A 21164-nucleotide genomic window follows, 5' to 3' on the forward strand; every position below is an offset into this window, starting at 1 on the left:
AAGAAATAGTAAGACAAAAAAGGAAACCAAGAATTTGTTTATTATACATAGTCAATGGTCACAATAACTGTTATTAGATATTACTAGACAACAGATATTGTGAAATGCAGCCACTGCTCAGACTAAAGTGAAATTAAGTATCTTGACTGGTGCACATGTAGCATTATTTCCAGGTGTGTGTTGAAATGTTGTCAGCCTAAACTCAGTTTGAAAACTTACACCAACTTTCAAGGCTGGAGGGGCATTCTTCATTGGAACAGAAAAGGAAATGCCAAGCAAACTCTATATACTTGACTAACATGTTGAACTAGTCCTGTGCCTCAATGAAACCCTTGTCGAATGAAGTGATAGCATCTTTCAACAAGAACAGCCCTCTACCTGAAGTCGATACCTGTGTGGATACATTACACCTACCTTCAAACAGAAAAACTCTTCATTGCAAAGAAGAAACCAGCATATTTCCTAGAGACTCTTCTCATGCAAGTGTGTCAGTGCTGATCACCACATCTATGTATTATAAAAACTTCATCAACTGTGGTAAGTCATTTTCTTTTCTCCTTAATGTTATACTTTTATGATGCAGTATAAGCAGAGTGAAACTAAACTTTTCATAAATGTGACCCCGGACCACAAAATCAGTCAATTTTCTGAAATTTAGATTGGTTTGTTATTTCGCCGAGATACGACTATTTGAAAATCTGGAATCTGAGGGTGCAAAAAAAAAAATCAAAATATTGAAAAAATCACCTTTAAAGTTGTCCAAATGAAGTCCTTAGCAATTCATATTACTAATCAAAAATTAAGTTTTGATATATTTATGGTTGCAAATTTAGAAAATATCTTAATGGAACATGATCTTTACTTAATATCCTAATGATTTTTGGCATAAAAGAAAAATTGACACATACAATGTATTGCTGGCTATTGCTACAAATATACCCCATCGACTTAAGACTGGTTTAAGACTGGTTTTGTGGTCCAGGGTCACAAATAACAGATCAGGGAACGTTTGCTTGTTTTAAGAATTTTACAAATGTTAGTGAGGTTTATACTTAAAATGAGATTAGTGCAATAATATTTTTTACTGGAAAACAAGACAAAAATACTGAATAGGAAAATGAAATTCTGCAGTGTGATGCTTGAAATGCTTTTCTTTTTCCATCTGAAAATAATGACTCTTCATGATAAGATGGACCGCAAGATGTCAGATGAAGAGATAGATGACTCTGAGGAAGATGAGAATGATTCTGCATTGGATTCATCAACCAGCTGTGAGTCACAATGAATTACACAGAACAGTCTACAACATCTTATGACATCTCAAAAAGCCAAATTATAACTATTCAATACAACATTTTAACTGTCAATGACTATCAGATAAGGATTAGGAGGATCAATGCCTTTTTAATTTTAAAATTTCTTGAAGATTACAAATAGACTGTCATTATAAAATGTCTCATTTAGATTCAAGCGGTAACTTTATTCACAGATGCAACTCATGAAATATTGTATGAAAATTTGCCGAACACAGAGGAAACCAATTTAACTGCATCAACAAATGAACATGGTGAGATATTTTATGACAACCACATTTTTCTTACAAATCTATAGTTTTTAAACCTTGTGCTGTGCTGAAAATCCTGTAACTCAAAATCCTGTTCCAGTTCAAAAATGACCAGCCTTATAAAGATTGCTTGAAAAGCTTTTTTTGTTTTTTTTTGTCAATTTGTTTTTTTAATTAGCACAGGTTTTGTATTTATTGTTTAGAAATGATTGGTCATAGGCCTCATTGATCTGATGCACCTCAGATTTTGAGTGAAAAAATAAATAAAAATTTTTGGCCATGTTCACTCAAAAACTTGTGCATTAGCCCTGGTCAATTAGGCCTATTAATCACTTCCAAAAACAATATACAAACTTAATTTAGTGGCACCCTGATACATTTTTCAAGTTATTAAAATGAACATGGACAGACTATGAGGGTTCAACAGTTATCTTAAACCTTTTGTGTGTGTATGTGTGTGTGTGTGTGTGTGTGAATAAAACCTTAATTATTTCATGATTTTGGCAGAGGAATTGCGCATCATGTTACTGGGGGCGAGAGGGTCTGGAAAAAGCTCTACTGGAAACACCATCCTTAGGTGCAACGCTTTTAATTCAGATATGCAGCTGAGCAGAGTCACACAGTTCTGTGAAAGAACATCTGGAAACATCAACGGCCGGCCTGTGGCCATAATCGACACGCCGGGACTAAACAGGATCGGCCGTACGGAGAGGGAAGTGACCCGAGAGATTCTAAAGTCCATCTCTCTGTATACTCCAGGACCACACGTGTTTCTGCTGGTTATGCCTGTTGGGAACTTAACTGATGATGACAAAAGCATGCATAAACTCATCGAAAGCATGTTTGGGGAGAGTATCTGGAAGTACACCATCATCGTGTTCACTCATGGAGATCGTCTGGAGGGAAAGGCGCCAAATGACATTATTGCGTGTGCAGACATGGAGCTCCGCAGTTTCATCCATAAGTGCAGCGGTGGCTTCCTGTTCTTCTATAACAAGGACACGACAAACTACGTGCCTGTGACAGAACTCTTGAAGAAAGTCGAGACCCTCGTGGCCATCAATGGAAAGAGCTGCTACACGTTGTCTTTTTATCCGGCCTCAGAGAGGAAGATCAGGAAGAAAATGGAGAAAATTTTAGAGAAGAGAAAGGAGAACATTGCACAGAAGGAGAGAGAGCTGGTGATATTCTGCAAAACTGAGCAGGAGGTGGAGAGAAAAAAGTGGGAACTCTGGAGAATAGAAGAAGATGATGCAAGAAAAAAGGCTGGGAATCCAGCCAAACAAAAAATGTCCATCAGTCTAGTCAAACGCCACTCATCAGGCCAAAAGTGTTCCACCTAGAAACTCTGACAATTATTTGACAAAACTTGGGAGATATTTGATTCTTGTGTGACATACAGTATATTTGGACTATAGGCGACTAATGCCTTCTACTGATATTTTGTTTTTCTTCCTTTGACTAAGGAAAATGATTGTTTTTAGTGTAGGCTAATGTATGAAAATATGTGCCAAAACATCTATCCAATGACAATGAGACTTTGCGTAGGGATTATCTTTGAAATTGATATGCCCAATATCATTTAGTCCACTTTAGAGGTTGTAACTTTTCCACAAATTCTATCATTAATGTCAAATAATAAATGAAGTCTGATCAATTTTGTTCATTCAAATTAAAACGCTATAATGTAGAAATAACCTACCTCTGAAAAAGTAACTTTTACATTTGAAAAACTGTCAACTGAACTGAGAAAAATATTGTGGAGGCAGCAAAATTTTTTAATTTTCTCAACTGCTGCATTTAATCATTTCTCTTTGCAACTATAAATATTGCTCAAAATATTTCCTGCCTTTAAAAAATATTGTTCTTGGGTAAATATATGGCGTTTTAAAAATTCTCACAAATTTTTATATAATTGTGAGAAGTACATTTACCCTGCAGTCTAGATGCACCACAAAATCCTGCATCAATAAAAATACATAAAACTTATTTAATCTGATTTTAGGATCACTATTAACAAGTGACAAAAGATGAACCTAAAACATATTCCAGTGTATTACAATCTGAATTTTTTCAGGTTGGGACGTTTTTTAAATTTGAATAAAATTAAAACTAAAAGAATTTCAAATCACATGAGCCAATATTTTATTCACAATAGAACATAAATAACATAACAAATGTTTAAACTGAGAAATTGTACAATTTTATGCACAAAATGAGCTCATTTCAAATTTGATGCCTGCTATACATCTCAAAATAGTTGGGACGGGGGCATGTTTACCATGGTGTAGCATCTCCTCTTCTTTTCAAAACAGTTTGAAGACGTCTGTGCATCGAGGTCATGAGGTTCTGGAGTTTTGATGATGAAATTTGGTCCCCTTCTTGCCTGACATAGGTTTCCAGCTGCTGAAGAGTTTGTGGTCATCTTTGATGTATTTTTCGTTTAATGATACGCCAAATGTTCTCTGATCTGGACTGCAGGCAGGGCAATTCAGCACCCAGACTGTTCTACTACGAAGCCATTCTGTTGTAACAGCTGCAGTATGTGGTTTTTCATTGTCCTGCTGAAATACACGTCGTCTGGAGGGGAGCATATGTTGCTCTAAAATCTTTATATACTTTTTTTTTTGAGCATTCATAATGGCTTCCAAAACATGCAAGCTGTCCATACCGTATGCACTTATGCACCCCCATACCATCAGAGATGCTGGCTTTTGAACTGAACGCTGATGACACGCTGGAAGGTCTCCCTCCTCTTTAGCCCGGAGGATACGGTGTCCGTGATTTCCAACAAGATTGTCAAATTTGGACTCGTCTGACCATAGAACACTTTTCCACTTTAAAACAGTCCATTTTTAATGAGCCTTGGCCCACAGGACACAACAGCACTTCTGTACCATGTTCACATATGGCTTCCTTTTTGCATGATAGAGCTTTAGTTGGCATCTGCAGATGGCACGGCGGATTATGTTTACTGACAGTGGTTTCTGGAAGTATTCCTGGGCCCATTTAGTAATGTCTATGACAGAATCATGCAGATGAGTGTTGCAGTGTCTGAGGGCCTGAAGACCAAGCGCCAACAAAGGTCTTCGGCCTTGTTCCTTACGCACAGAGATTTCTCCAGTTTCTCTGAATTTTTTGATGATGTTATGTACTGTAGATGGTGAGATTTGCAAAGCATTTGTAATTTGACGTCAAGGAACGTTGCTTTTAAAGTATTCCACAATCTTTTTACGCACTCTTTCACAGATTGGAGAGCCTCTGCCCATCTTTACTTCTGAGAGACTCTGCCTCTCTAAGACATCCCTTTTATAGCTAATCATGTTAAGACCTGATGGCATTTAACTTAATTAGTTGCTAGATGTTCTCCCAGCTGAATCTTTTCAAAATTTCTTGCTTTTTCAGCCCCCCGTGCCAACTATTTTGAGACCTGTAGCAGGCATCAACTTTGAAATGAGCTCATTTAGTTGCTAAAAGTGTAAAATTTCTCTGTTTAAACATTTGTTCTATTGTGAATAAAATATTGGCTCATGTGATTTAAAAGTCTTTTAGTTTTCGTTTTATTCAAATGAATAAACAAATGTCCCAACATTTCTGGAATTTCAGGTTGTAAATTCTGGATTAAATATCATGCATGTAAAAAGAAAAGCCTCTTCTAATTCCAGTTACGTAGTATTATCAGAACTTCAATGCATTTGATTTTTATCGATTGACCTGAGAAAAAAATAAAACATGATAAACAACTGAAGGAAAAACAAGTCACATATTATATCTATATTCTCTATGATATTTAACACAACAGTGGAAAATTTTATTTTATTCAGGACAAAGAGTGTTGCTTAAAAATACATTAAACGGTTTAATTTAGAAACAGAAACTCGTATCATTGAGCTGGCCAGATTCCAATAACCATAAAACAACTATGGTGTGTTTCTCCTCTCTCTTGTGTTTCAGTTAGATGGCTCATTTTCTTCTGTCTGACATTCTCTCTTTCTTTTGAACCTCTTGAGGTGAATGATTACATACCAGGGTGCTAGAGTAACACAGTGGATTGACTACATGCTTATTTACACATCATGAGGCTCCTGTGTCACCACTGCCCTCCACTGGTCAAAAGGAATATACTGAACTGCATGTAAAGTAGCTACTGTAACATACTATATTCAGAGGGTCACGAAAAAGACACAGATGTGCTGAAAGAGGCATTTAGCAGTTTGTTAAACAGTTTTAATAAGATGTAATTTTACAAATCCCTAATTCATCCAAAGTAACTCGCAGTCTTACATTTTATTCAATTAATGGCAAAGTTGAGAGGAAAAAAAGTGTGACTCATATATATGTATATATATATATATGTATGTATGTGTGCGTGCGTGTGTGTGTGTATTTGGATATATATGTGTATATATACACACATATATTTGTGAGTCTCACACACTAAAAATTCATAATTATTTTATAACTTTTAGGCCTGTGCTTATAGGGATATTTTATGTTTGGTTAGCATTATTAAATATTATATACATGCATAGCTCTGAACTGAAACACATTTTGAAAACAGCAACAGATGGCAATCAGAGATAACACTGTTTGATGTTTTTTTTTTTTGTTCTTGACTTGTGAGCTCACAGGTGTTATCTCATTTGCACTTCCTGAAAACAAGTCACACATCACATCCTGACTCGCTACAAGATGAAAAAACTCCAGATAGGACTGTTTGGCATTCAACTTGTTATGTGAATATATAAAAAAACTTTCAATAAGCAGGAAACTTGAGCAATAAGTCGCAAAGATATTTTTTTCATTCAGCTGAAAATTATGTATTTTTTTCTCTGTCTATATATATATATATATATATTAAATTCAATTCAATTCAAGTTTATTTGTGTAGCGCTTTTTACGATACAAATCGTTGCAAAGCAGCTCTACAGGAATTTACGTTTCCACAATATATTTATATATTGCAGAACCTTAATATGTTTAACTTATGGCCAAATTTGGTAATTCTGTATGTTGTCTGAGCGTTGGCATCCTCTGAGGTCCTCTGAGGGGTTGGCATTATCTTTCCTCAGGTGTTCGGTCATCTCAGATCATTTAAGGGTTGGATCCAGACTGAAGTTTCTGTAATTCCTAGTTACCATCAGCATAACAATGAAAACTAATCCCGTATTTATATTTATATTTATATCCCTAATAATATTACCAAGGGGTAACATGTATATTGAAAATAGCAGAGGACCTAGGACAGATCCTTGTGGTACTCCATGCTTTACTGGTGATAATTGTGATGACTCCATTTAAATGAACAAAGTGGTAGCGATCGGACAGGTAGGATCTAAACCATCTTAAAGCCTGCCCTTGAATACCAGTATAGTTTTGTAATCGATCTATGAGTATATCATGGTCTATAGTGTCGAACGCAGCACTAAGATCAAGTAATACTAACTGTCACGCTCGAAGGAGGAGGAAGCAAGTTGGCGAGTGAATAAGCTTTTAATTGTAAAAGGTCAGAAAACACAGAGTACAGTGATGATCAGTGGCGCAGGAACGAAGATGGACAACACAGAAGAATGGTGAGTTGAGGCGGGTCCGTGGGTGAAGAGTGATGCATCCAGACGAGTAACAAGAAACACAGCAACAATCCACGAACTAGACAGCGACTCCAGACAGTAGCACGGATCCACAATGACGACATGAACAGGTACAGAGGACTTCGTGAAGACATCAACAACGATCTGACAATGGAGAAGAGAACCAGGTGAATATTTATAGGTGCGTAAATGAGCTGCAGCTGGTGCTGCAAACGAGCCTCAGCTGAGGCGCTGATCTGCTGTGATGGCTTGGTCACGCCCACACACACATGATTACAACGCACATGACACAACACAGGACGAGAAGGAAGCAATGCATATGTGAACCGTGACAGTACCCCTCTCCTAAGAACGCCTCCTGGCGTTCCCAGGTTCCCCTACCTGTCGATTGTAATCATCAATAAGGGAGTGATCCAGTATGTCTCTAGCAGGTACCCAACTTCTCTCCTCCGGACCGTAACCCTCCCAGTCCACCAAGTACTGAAATCCGCGTCCCCTCCGTCTTGAGTCCAGAATACGATTTACCGAAAATGTGGGTTCCCCGTCTACGAGTCGCGGCGGGGGGGGAACCGGGGCTGGCGGATTAATAGTAGAGCGAAACACGGGTTTAATTTTGGACACGTGAAAGACGGGGTGAATTCTCCTGTACACTGGAGGAAGGTTGAGGCGGACTGCCACCGGACTAATGATTTTGGTGACAGTGAACGGGCCAATAAATTTGGGAGCAAGCTTATTAGAAACGGAGCGGAGAGGAATGTTCTTGGTTGAAAGCCACACTTTTTGACCCACGACGTAAACGGGAGGCTTAGACCGGTGGCGATCGGCTTTGGCCTTGGTGCGCGCCCCCACTTGGAGTAGAGTCTCACGGGCTCTAGTCCAAGTGCGGTGACACCTCTGGACAAAGGCGTGGGCGGAGGGGACCGCGACTTCGGATTCCAGACTGGGAAAAATGGGTGGCTGGTAACCTAAACTACATTCAAACGGAGATAGGCCCGTGGACGACACTGGCAACGTATTGTGGGCGTACTCCACCACAGACAGTTGCTGACTCCAAGAGGAAGGATTCTTGGAAACCAAACATCGCAACGCCCTTTCCAGATCTTGGTTGGCTCTCTCGGTTTGGCCATTGCTCTGGGGATGAAACCCTGAGGACAGACTAACAGTCGCTCCCAGTAATTTACAAAACTCTCGCCAGAATTTGGACACAAACTGGGGTCCCCTGTCGGAAACCACGTCCACCGGGAGGCCATGTAAGCGAAAGACGTGGTTTACGACTGTCAACGCTGTCTCCTTGGCTGAGGGTAATTTGGGCAAGGGGATGAAATGGGCCGCCTTCGAGAATCGGTCCACCACAGTCAAAACGACTGTGTTGCCCTGAGAGGGCGGGAGGGCGGTAATGAAATCTAGCGCGATATGGGACCAGGGTCTCGAAGGGACGGGCAGCGGTTGAAGTAACCCATCTGGGGGTCGATTGGAAGTCTTACCAGTGGCACAAACCGAGCAAGCCAAAACAAAACTGTGAACGTCGTGAGCCATATGTGGCCACCAGAATCGTTGCTTAACCAAAAAATTAGTACGATTGACTCCTGGATGACAAGCCACGTTGGAACAATGCCCCCACTGAATAACGTCTGACCGTAAACCCTCAGGCACAAATAACCGATTCGGTGGGCATCCGGGCGGAGGCGTTACCCCTTCTAAGGCCACCTTGACCTTCGACTCGACCTCCCATGTGAGAGCGGAGACAAACAGAGTCTCGGGTAAAATGCACTCGGGAGTAGACGGGCGTTCGGAACGGTCAAAAATGCGCGATAAAGAGTCGGGTTTGATGTTTTTGGAACCCGGGCGGTACGAGAGAGAAAAATCAAAACGACCGAAAAAAAGTGCCCACCGAGCCTGCCTGGGGTTCAATCTTTTAGCAGTCCTAATATATTCTAGGTTCTTGTGATCGGTCCAGACGATAAAAGGTACCCCCGACCCTTCCAACCAATGACGCCACTCCTCCAACGCTAGCTTGACTGCCAACAACTCCCGGTTACCAATGTCGTAATTACATTCGGCTGGTGATAAACGATGGGATAAAAACGCGCAGGGATGTATCTTGTCGTCTGTGGGAGAGCGCTGAGATAACACTGCTCCTACCCCCACCTCTGACGCGTCGACCTCCACCACAAACTGACGTGAGGAATCAGGGGCTATGAGGATGGGGGCTGAAACAAAGCGGCCCTTCAGTTTGGCAAACACGGCCTCGGCCGTGTTAGACCACCTGAACGTAGTTCTGGGGGAGGTCAAGGCCGTCAGAGGCGCGGCTAGTTGGCTGAAGTTGCGGATAAAACGCCGGTAGAAGTTAGCGAACCCCAGAAACCTCTGTAGGGCCTTACGGGAATCTGGACTTGGCCACTCCACCACAGCCTTAACCTTTTCAGGATCCATGCGCACTCCCTCAGACGAAATGATGTACCCTAGGAAAGGAACAGACTGTGCATGAAAAGCGCATTTCTCCGCCTTGACAAAAAGCCCATTCTCTAGCAACCTCTGAAGCACTCGCCGGACGTGCTGCACATGTTCCTGGAGAGGAAAAATCAATATGTCATCCAGGTAGACATATATGAACTGATCTACCATATCTCGCAGCACGTCATTGACAAGTGCCTGGAAGACCGCCGGGGAGTTGGACAGCCCGAAGGGCATGACCAAATATTCAAAGTGCCCCCTGGGGGTGTTAAAGGCAGTCTTCCACTCATCCCCCTTCCTCATGCGGACCAAATGATAAGCATTACGTAAATCCAATTTTGTGAAAATTGACGCTCCCTGCAACCTCTCGAAAGCTGAAGACATCAACGGCAAAGGGTAAGTATTCTTTACCGTGATGTTGTTCAACCCTCGGTAATCAATGCAAGGACGCAGAGACCCATCTTTCTTCCCCACAAAAAAGAACCCCGCCCCTGCTGGAGAAGAGGAAGGGCGGATGAATTTGGATGCCAGAGAATCAGAAATATATTTCTCCATAGCCTCCCTTTCCGGAACAGAAAGCGAATATAACTTGCCCTTAGGCGGAGACGTACCTGGCAGTAAATCTATGGCACAGTCGTAAGGACGATGCGGAGGAAGAGAAGCTGCCCGAGACTTACTGAACACTTCCCTCAGGTCCTGGTACTCTGCGGGCACGTTAGACAAATCCACCGCCTCCTCCTGAAAAACAGAAACAGAAACAGACGAACAGGCAGACACTAGACAGGACTCATAACATCTATTGCTCCAAGCCATGATGGATTTCAGGTGCCAGTCTATCTTGGGATTGTGACGAATGAGCCAGGGGTGACCGAGAACGACAGGTGCAAGGGGAGAGTCCATGATCAAGAAGGAGATGGTTTCGGTGTGATTGCCTGATGTGATGAGAGTGACGGGTCCAGTAGTAAAAGAAATGGTGGGGAGTTCAAGACCGTTGAGGGCGTGGACAGATATCTTGTGTGTAAGTGGCTTGATGGGGATTTGAAGTTTATGTGCAAACGTGTAGTCCAGGAAATTACCCTCCGCCCCAGAGTCCAGAAGTGCATGACAGTCAAAAGAATGTGTTGCCCATCTTAGTTTTACCGGGAGGAGGGTCGACGAGGATGATGAGGTCTTCTCGGCAGAGATCCCACCCGATAGTAGCCTCACAGTTACTATCGGGCTTGGTCTTTTACTGGGCACTTGTTCAGGTAGTGTCCTGTCCCACCACAATATAAACAAAGACCCTGGGATCTCCGCCTCTCCCTCTCCTCCCGGGAGAGCCGAGCCCGTCCTACCTGCATGGGCTCGTGATCGTAGGTGGGACTGACCACGTCCCCGTCGCTGGACCGCTGCCTCTCCGCCCCTCCAGGAACTCGGCAGGAAGGGACGCACCGTTCGACTCTAGATAGTCGTGCGTCCACCTTCAATGCCAGATCTACTAATCCATTGAGAGTGGTGGGGAGGTCCAGGACGTAGATCTCCCTCTGGACGCGGTCAGCCAGCCCATGCAGGAACATGTCCCACTGCGCCTCCTCGTTCCAGCGACACTCCGCTGCCAGGGTCCGGAACTCAATGGAATAATCCGAGACCGATCTCTCACCCTGGCGAAGATCGGCGAGCATTCTGGCCGCTTCCTTCCCGGCGACGGCACGGTCGAACACTCGCTTCATCTCTTCGGATAGTGTCTGGAACGAGGCGCAGCATGGATCCTGGTTCTCCCACACCGCCGTACCCCATAGTGCCGCTCTCCCAGTCAGAAGTGTCAATACAAATGCAACCCTCGTTCGCTCCGTGCTGAACGTTCTGGGTTGCAAGGAGAAATGCATCGAACACCGGATGAGGAAGGCCCTGCAAAAACTAGGTTCCCCGGAGTAAGACTCGGGCACGGGCAGCCGAGGCTCTGACTGGAAGAGGTTCTCCGGTGGGGTGGGGAGGACTGGCGGTGTGGGTGGCGCAGTGAGGACACGCAGATGTTGAAACTGTTGGGTGAGCTCGGACACCTGCGCCACTAGAGCCTGAATAGCACGCCCCGTGTTACTCAGACTCGCCTCCTGGTTGTCCATTCTGCTGATACTCCGGCTGAAAAACTCCTCCAGGGAATCCGTAGGTGCACTCGCTGCTTCCATCGAATGGTCAGATCGTTCTGTCACGCTCGAAGGAGGAGGAAGCAAGTTGGCGAGTGAATAAGCTTTTAATTGTAAAAGGTCAGAAAACACAGAGTACAGTGATGATCAGTGGCGCAGGAACGAAGATGGACAACACAGAAGAATGGTGAGTTGAGGCGGGTCCGTGGGTGAAGAGTGATGCATCCAGACGAGTAACAAGAAACACAGCAACAATCCACGAACTAGACAGCGACTCCAGACAGTAGCACGGATCCACAATGACGACATGAACAGGTACAGAGGACTTCGTGAAGACATCAACAACGATCTGACAATGGAGAAGAGAACCAGGTGAATATTTATAGGTGCGTAAATGAGCTGCAGCTGGTGCTGCAAACGAGCCTCAGCTGAGGCGCTGATCTGCTGTGATGGCTTGGTCACGCCCACACACACATGATTACAACGCACATGACACAACACAGGACGAGAAGGAAGCAATGCATATGTGAACCGTGACACTAACAATGAGATGCAGCCTTGATCTGAAGCAAGAAGCAAGTCATTTGTAATTTTAACAAGTGCAGTTTCTGTGCTGGTGAGGCCTGAAACCTGACTGAAATTCTTCATAGAGATCATTTTTTGCAAGAAGGAGCACAACTGAGCAGACAACTTTTTCTAAAATTTTAGACATAAACGGAAGATTTGAAATGGGTCTGTAATTTGCCAGTTCATTAGAATCTAGTTATAACCGCCAGCTTGAATGGTTTTGGGACGTGACCTAAAGATAACAATGAGTTAATAATATTAAGAAGCGGTTCATCTGCTACAGGTAACAACTCTTTCAGTAGTTTAGTGGGTACAGGATCTAATAAACACATTGTTGGTTTAGATGCACTGATAAGTTTATTTAGCTCTTCCTGTCCTATAGTTGTAAAGCACTGCAGTATTTCTTTGGGTGCGATGAGTGAAGCTGAAGTACTAGACGCAGTAGAATCTACATTTGATATTGTATTTCTGATGTTATCTATTTTATCAGTAAAGAAATTCGTAAAGTCATTACTATTAAACTGTGAGGGAATATTTAGATCGGGCGGTGTCTGTTTATTTGTTAATCTAGCCACTGTGCTAAATAAGAACCTTGGACTGTTTTGGTTATTATCTATGAGTTTGCGGATATGCTCTGCCCTGGCAGCGTTTAGAGCCTGTCTATAGCTGGACATACTGTTTTTCCACGCAATTCTAAAAACTTCTAAGTTAGTTTTTCTCCATTTGCGCTCAAGAATACGAGTTTCTTTCTTGAGAGAATGGGTATAACTGTTGTACCATGGCGCAGTATGTTTTTCTCTAACCTTTTTCAATTTGAGGGGTGCAACAGCTTCTAATGTATTAGAGAAGATAGTGCCCATGTTGCTAGTCATTTCGTCTAGTTCATGTGTATTTATGGGTACACAGAGCAGTTGAGATAAATCAGGCTGGTTACTTGTGAATCTGTCTTTAGTGGCTTAAACAATAGTTCTGCCCGGACGCTAACGCGGAGCCATATAACTAATATCAGTAATACGCAGCATGTACGATACAAGGAAATGATCAGTAACATCATCACTTTGAGGTACGATATCTATATCATTAAGATAAATTCCATGCGATATAATTAAATCTAGCGTATGATTAAAACCATGAGTGGGCCCGGTGACGTTTTGCTTGACTCCAAAAGAGTTTATTAGGTCAGTAAACGCAAGTCCTAACGCATCATTTGTATTATCAACGTGAATGTTAAAATCTCCGACAATTAGCAGTTTATCAACATTAACCAACAGATCTGAGAGGAAATCTGCAAATTCTTTTAGGAACTCTGTATATGGACCTGGCGGTCTATACACAGTAGCCAGAGCAAGAGACAGGAGAGATTTCTTTTGCATATCTAACAGTGTAACATTAAGCAGAAGTATTTCGAATGAGTTAAACCTCCTGTATCCTGTTTTCTGAGTAACATTGAGAATATCACTATATATTTTTGCAACACCTCTGCCACGACCAGTCTGACAGAGCTCATGTTTATAACAGTAGCTTGGTGGAGTAGACTCATTTAGACCAATATATTCATTTGGTTTAATCCAGGTTTCAGTCAGGCAGAGTACATCAAAATTATTATCTGTGATCATTTCATTTACAATAACTGCTTTGGGTGCGAGTGATCTAATATTTAGGAGCCCAAGCTTTAAAAATAGTTTTTGTTCATTTATTTTGAGTTTTTCTGGTTTAATCATGATCAGATTTTTTCTAGATCCTGCATTAAATTTATATTTTGACCTCGCTATTCGGGGAACAGACACAGTCTGTATAGATTGGACAACGCAAGTCCCTCTTCAGTGTCTCCGTCTGCCGCAGCTTGGTGTCGTTAACCCCCGATGCTCTCGTCGCCCTTCAGGATCATGGGTATCTGCGCAGAAACATCGAGAACACGAGCACCGGGAAACAGTGAGTGTGCACTTTACCTTCAGCTAACGTAGCACGGATGTGCCGGACGATTGAGTCTCCGACGATCACAGCGTTGTGTTCCGTCTTGCGGAGGGGAGCGAAGCGGTTCCGGGTGGAGATCTCGAAGACCGGAGGCGGCGGAGGGGGAGAGGTCGTCGCCCGGGGCTTGGCTCGCGTCTTCAGCTAATGGTACACCCAGGGTCCGTGGCGTCCCAGCGCCGGAGTGAAGGACATCTGGGAAGATCGCGTCCTGGGTGCACAGGGTCTGTGCAGAGAAACACACGGAGTAGAGGTGGTGGGAGTGTTAGCAGCGTGCTGTATACTTACCCCAGACTTGTGAGCGTCAGCCCGGGATGTTTCCAGCGCGGCTCTCTGCTCTCTCAGCTGGGCCTGCTTCTCCACCAGGTCGCGGATCTGCTTCTCACGGCTTCCAGCTCCAGCTGCACCGAATGCAGCTCGAATGTGTCCTCACCTGCACTCAAAGGTAGACACAAATCCGCCATTTAAGCAAGTAACAGTAAAACAATGGTAATGTGTGTGAATAGAGTATTAGCGGCAGCCACGGCTATAAGCTAATAGCAGACTCGAGAAATCAAAATAAAACTAGTGATAACAAGGCGCTCTGATTGGTTTTGTTTTAGAATGCTATAGTGGATATATTCACACGTTATAGAAATGAAAATGATAGTGTATAAAATTGTTTTTAAGATTTTTAAGCTCATGCTACTTACGTTTGCTCAGCATACCTGAGAAATGTGCCAGATAGCAGTGGAAGTGTCTGACTGGATGAAATACGAAAAGAACTATGAGCAACCCTTACCTTACCAACCCTTTAACTCAATAGCTTCTTCATGCTTGAAACTACTGAAATTGTTTGCATATCTGAAGGATGTTTACCTGTTAGAAAACAGATAGAAGACTTCTCATTGGGTTTGTGCAACCCTTAAGACACTGGTTAAACAGGATTCTCAGTCATTCACAGTGGTGAAGGAACTCAGATTCAAGAACTCTCTGTCTGTGGATCCAGAATCATAAGCATCAGCTCTGACCACTGTGAGTATTTTCATTTATACATCTTTAGATATTAAAGATGGGAGTTGAGTCTCAAATGCTGAGAAATATTTCATTCATTAGGTTATTTTGGTTTTATAAAACAGAGCAATGACTTCAGAAGAGAAGCTGTGGGACAGTCTGAAGGCTGAAATAGAGAAAGAAACGTTTGAACTGGACTCGTCACTGGGTTGTGAGTTACTGATTCATATCTGAATCAATTCATTCAAATCAAATCATTCTAAAAAGTATTTTATAAAAATACATTAATTTTCATTAATAATGAATATTAATATTAATTTATTCTGTAGCTGAAATTGATGAACTATATGAAAATGTAAGAACAAACTCAAAATCACCAACTTTGCATGGTATGACAAATAAATTGTGAGATTTATATTAATTCATTCTTTTTATTAGTAGTGGTAAGTTATTATCATTAAATAATTATCTGGCTTTATCTGGTTTAGATATTCAAGACTTTGAAGCTAATTCAAAATCACCCTCCTTGAATGGTAAGTGTGATATTAATTACAACTGGCACTATATATAAATAAATCAATGTACTAAGCAGGTTCAGTGGGTCTATTGTCTGTTAGTGCTTCAGTTGTTTAAGTCTAGAGAAGCAGACAATGGCCATTGCACATTAAATCACTCCAATCTGAGCTGTAAATACAAAACACAAAATGCCAAGAGAACAGAAACGAGATAAAGAAGAACCAAAACTGCAAACCAAGACCGGCAAGCCCCAAAGATCGAAGAATGCCATACAATGAACTCTAAAGTTATTAATAACCTTTTGGTATGTCAGTTTGAAATGTTTTAATTGAGAGTTAACAATTTCACCCAATATTTGAGAGTCTTGAGTATTTTTGTGTAAAATATATTAGTCATTGGTTTAGCAATATGCTAACATCTCTGTTGAATTTAGGTTAGGATGCTCCCCTACAAGGCAGCTGTCTATGTAGGAAGTAGACAGTGAATCTTCTCATTTAGGTTTAGAACAAAATTCAAGTTCTCTTATAATGAATTTGATTGAAGTGCTTATTCTCAACCAGTAAGTTATGCAGTTGTCAGTCATTTAACTTTTATGTTCTTTGACCTTCAAATTTAATGTTTTACTTGAGTAATTTAAAAAAAGTACATATATTTGGGTGCAGAGATAGTGTTTGACATGGAAAGAAATCAGTAAGAAACAGTGTGAACACCACAAGTGTAAACAATGAGGATTTCAGTCAGTATTCTGGAGAAGGTGACCTCTAGTGGTGTGAATGTGGTATAAATGTCAATCACTTCAATCATGTCCTCATTATAATGATATAACCTCATGTAGTTCAAAACCTATATGACTTTCATTCCTTTGTGGAACACGCACACACACACACACACACACACAAACAAACAAAAAAACAGTAGGCCTAATGGATCCCACTGACTTGGTTACCAACATTCTTCAAAATATCTTTGTGTTCCACAGAAATACAGGTTTGGAATAACATGAGGTTGAGTAAATAATGGCAGAATTTTGTTGTTCTTTTGTTTTTTTGTGAACTTTCCATTTAAAGGAATAGTCATATCGTTTCAACCTGCATGACAGGCAGAGGAATTGTGCATCATGTTATTGGGTGCTAGAGGGTCTGGACGTGTTTCTGTTGGTTCAGCAAGTGGGAAACTTAACCAACGAGGACAAGAACATGCATAAATTAATCCAGAACATGTTCGGGGAGAACGTTTGGAATTACACGGTTGTTCTGTTCACACATGGAGATCGACTAGAGGGGAAATGTCAAATGATATGATTGCCAGCTCAGACAAAGACCTCAGAGACTTCATCCGCACATGCAGTGGTGGATTTGTGTTCTTCAATAACAAAAAGATCGATACCATGGTGGCCATCAATGGCAGAAGCTGCTACACACCGTCGTTTTAACCAAACTCAGAGAGAAAGATACGTGAAAAACAAGAGAAGATTCTGGAGGGGAGACAGGAAGAGATTGCACGAAAGGAGAGAGAGCTAGAGGAGAATTATGAAGATAAGGAGGAGTTAGAGAGGAAAAAGCGTGAGCTCTGGAGAGAGGAATATGCATGGAGACTAGCTGAGAATCCACCAAGACACAAAACTCTGACAGCAGGTCTTATCAGAGCCCCCTCATCTGTAACAAGATCACAGATCATTCTTTAATCAAACCATTTTATGAGCTGTTCAGGAACTTTCTTATGAGTGTTGGAGATGTATATATTCCCTGTAGGTGATGAGCTATGCATTTTGCACTGTTCAGATTTTACTTTGTGGCTGATTATTGTTGTTGTGCTGTTTTAATTAAGTAGCCTGCCTCATTAAGTGTGTACATGTAATAATAATTATTTCTTGTCACTGAATAACCTACTGTATATAAAATGTAAACTTTTAACTTACCGCAGAAGTTTAATTAAAAAAAAGTACCACTATATTCCCATGATACTCTTATGGAATATTCTTAATTACAAAACAATTCAATTGTCATTCACCTCTAATTCTGTGAAAATATGAATACTACTGTAATCTGTTTGTTGTAATTATGTTACTGATTTTAATGCTGTCCTCTTCTGTTAATGGCAGTAAAACAATAAAAATGGTCTCGACTTTAAAATAGACAATTTTTCTAATCAGAAGCTTTAAACTAATCTAATCTACAAGTAAGATAAAATAATTTCAACCAGAGGATGTACAGTCAGCCATGAGTCAGTCAGCAGTTATTAAAGCAAAGAAAGAAAAAAATGGTGTGAAACCAAAATAAGGTAAACCTAAAATGATATTTGTCCTGTACATAATTTACTCTAAGAAATAACATTTACAATAAGAAAAAGCTCAAGAAACATATATTTATTACAGTTATTGAAGTAAACAGTTATTATTTAATTTCACATACTGTGAATACGAATGTGATGGTAAAGGTAACAATGTTAGTAAAAACCACATCTACAAAAAGTTGACAGAACCTTTTTTTAATTATTTAATTGAAAAGAAAGAAAGATTAGAAAACAGTCAAAACATCTGAACATTCAAGGAAAATAATGGTACACATGCCAATGTATGTATAAAATAATTACAAATTTGGCATAATTTCATAAAATAATAATAAAAGGCCTGTGGTGAAAACAACTAAATTATTGGCAATAAATTGGCAATAAACAGGGCACTTTGGTTCCACTTTGAGTTTATTTAAAATTTAAAGCACAGGTATTTCTCCAAACTCTGTGTAAGATCTCCATTCATTTGGAATCATACCACAACCATTGAAAGTTTTGTTATAATACTTTTCCAAGTCAGTCTGGAATCGACACACAAACCACTTCCAGTATGGCAGCTATGAGAGATCAGGCGTGATGGACCAGTTTTCAAACTCTGGACCTGCTGTTCTGTACTCCTTCCATAAAACCGTTTCATCTGATTCAGAATTTGGGTAATAGGATTGACTGTCACTTGCCACTGAAGATGTGCAGAAAGACACAGTAAGATTACTTGTACCTCTGTAAATCATCCCTCTCATCCCACAGTTACGATGGAAGGGAGCAATATGATCTCCAGGATGGTCCTCCATTGTGTTAACACAGACAACTTTACAGAAAGGACATTTGACCCAGCAGCATTGACAGAAATGTTCAATCAGTATCTCATCTGGTGGTTTCCTGAACATTTTCATTTCAATATCAGAGAGATTAGTTAAGTATCTTTTCAACTCTTCTGTGATGGAATAGTTTTTTATTTGTTCCTGTGTTTGTCCGTCCCGCGGCTATTCCAAGCCAGCCGCTCACTCCAGCCCGCCGTTTGCGGATCACTGAGCCCGCCGTTCGCTGGAGATGAGGCCGCCGTTCGCGGGAGATCGACGCTGCCGTCCGGGGGGAACGCCAACCCACTGTCGGCGGCTCCCCCAAGTCACGCCGCCGTCCGTGGGGAAAGCCAACCCACCGTCGGCGGCTCCCCCAAGTTACGCCGCCATTCGCGGGAGATGAAGCCGCCATTTGCGGATCACTGAGCCCTCTGGATCGCCGCTGAGCCATGCCCGCCGGCCGCCGCTAGTTCCTTGTTCCGGCCAGGAATGCCGGTTTTGTCTTGTCGTGCCCACTGGAACATTTTAATCGTCATGTTTGTTTTGTCCACGGAGACTCATTGAGGGCAGGTGGCTCTTCTAGTCTACAAAAGAAATTATAACTATTTTAAACACTTTTGACCTGAGTCAGCATGTGCACGGACCCACACACAATCGTGGACACACTCTAGATTTACTCATCAGTAGAGGTCTAAACATTTCATCCATTGTTATTAAGGATGTAGCACTATCTGATCACTTCTGTATTTTCTTTGATATATTGATCTCAGTCACCACTGAATCTAGATCTGTCTCTATCAGTAAGAGATGCATTAACGAGAACACAAGTGCGCTATTTATGAAGGCAATGTCATTAACACCAAGCATTTCTGCAGACCCTGTTGATCTTCTCCTGGAGTCATTTAACTCAAAAATTAAGAATGTTATTGATGATATTGCCCCGATAAAGGTCAGCAAGAAGACAGGGAAACAGAAATCAATTTGGAGAAAATCAACAGCAGTTCAGAGCATGAAAAGACAATGCAGAAAAGCTGAGCGGATGTGGCAGAAGACGAAACTCGAAATTCACTATAGCATCTATAAAGACAGCCTTCATGCTTTCAATGTGGAACTAGCCACATCTAGACAGACTTTCTTTTCTAACCTTATAAACTGTAACTTAAACAACACTCGCACTCTTTTTGCGACTGTTGAGAGACTGACAAACCCCCCAAGTCAGAATCCCAGTGAAATGCTCTCCGACAGCAAATGCAATGAGTTTGCTTCCTTCTTTTCTGAGAAGATCAATAATATCAGAAAGGAGATTGGCACATCCTCAAGTTATGCAGAGTTCACACAGATTCGACCGCAATTTCAAGAAGAAGTGACTATGTGTGTTTTAAAAAAAATTGATAACAAAATTTTGGAAGAAATATTACAGCACCTTAAATCTACTTAAAGTCAAATGGATATCTGGACAATTTTCAATCTGGTTTCCGAGCACATCACAGCACAGAGACAGCACTCATTAAGATAATGAATGATATTCGCCTCAATTCTGATTCTGGCAAAATATCAGTGCTGGTACTACTAGATCTTAGTGCTGCGTTTGACACTGTAGATCATAACATACTCTTAGAGAGACTGGAAAACTGGGTCGGGCTTTCTGGGATGGCACTCAAATGGTTCAGATCATACTTAGAAGGGAGAGGTTATTATGTGAGTATAGGAGAGCATAAGTCTAAGTGGACGGCCATGACATGTGGAGTCCCACAAGGCTCAATTCTTGCACCGCTCTTGTTTAGCCTGTATATGCTCCCACTAAGTCAAATAATGATGAAGAACCAAATTGCCTATCACAGCTATGCTGATGATACCCAGATTTGCCTAGCCTTATCTCCAAATGACAACAGCCCCATTGACTCCCTCTGCCAATGCATTGATGAAATTAACAGTTGGATGTGCCAGAACTTTCTTCAGTTAAACAATGAGAAAACTGAAGTCATTGCATTTGGAAACAAAGATGAAGTTCTCAAGGTGAATGCATACCTTGACTCTAGGGGTCAAACAACTAAAAATCAAGTCAGAAATCTTGGGGTGATTCTGGAGACAGACCTTAGTTTCAGTAGTCATGTCAAAGCAGTAACTAAATCAGCATACTATCATCTCAAAAACATTGCAAGAATTAGATGTTTTGTTTCCAGTCAAGACTTGGAGAAACTTGTTCATGCCTTTATCACCAGCAGGGTGGATTACTGTAATGGTCTCCTCACCGGCCTTCCCAAGAAGACTATTAGACAACTGCAGCTCATCC

At 41.4% G+C, this 21164-nt stretch overlaps 1 protein-coding gene and 1 long non-coding RNA gene across 2 annotated transcripts; both read left to right on the forward strand.

Moving 5' to 3' along the window:
- Positions 1–418: 418 nt before the first annotated feature.
- On the forward strand, positions 419–3255 carry LOC306860778 (GTPase IMAP family member 7-like). Its single transcript, XM_079402694.1, has 4 exons — positions 419–537; positions 1190–1271; positions 1490–1567; positions 2072–3255. The coding sequence occupies exons 2-4, from the start codon at positions 1190–1192 to the stop codon at positions 2905–2907; spliced, it is 996 nt and encodes a 331-aa protein (XP_079258820.1). The 5' UTR covers positions 419–537; the 3' UTR covers positions 2908–3255.
- Positions 3256–15205: 11950 nt separating this feature from the next.
- LOC306860787 lies at positions 15206–17907 on the forward strand. Its single transcript, XR_013783415.1, has 5 exons — positions 15206–15284; positions 15389–15474; positions 15593–15652; positions 15752–15796; positions 16847–17907. It is a non-coding gene; the product is annotated as an uncharacterized lncRNA (long non-coding RNA).
- Positions 17908–21164: the final 3257 nt, after the last annotated feature.

Source organism: Barbus barbus, assembly GCF_936440315.1.
Source record: "Barbus barbus genome assembly, chromosome: 4".
In the NCBI taxonomy this organism is placed as follows: Eukaryota; Metazoa; Chordata; class Actinopteri; order Cypriniformes; family Cyprinidae; genus Barbus; species Barbus barbus.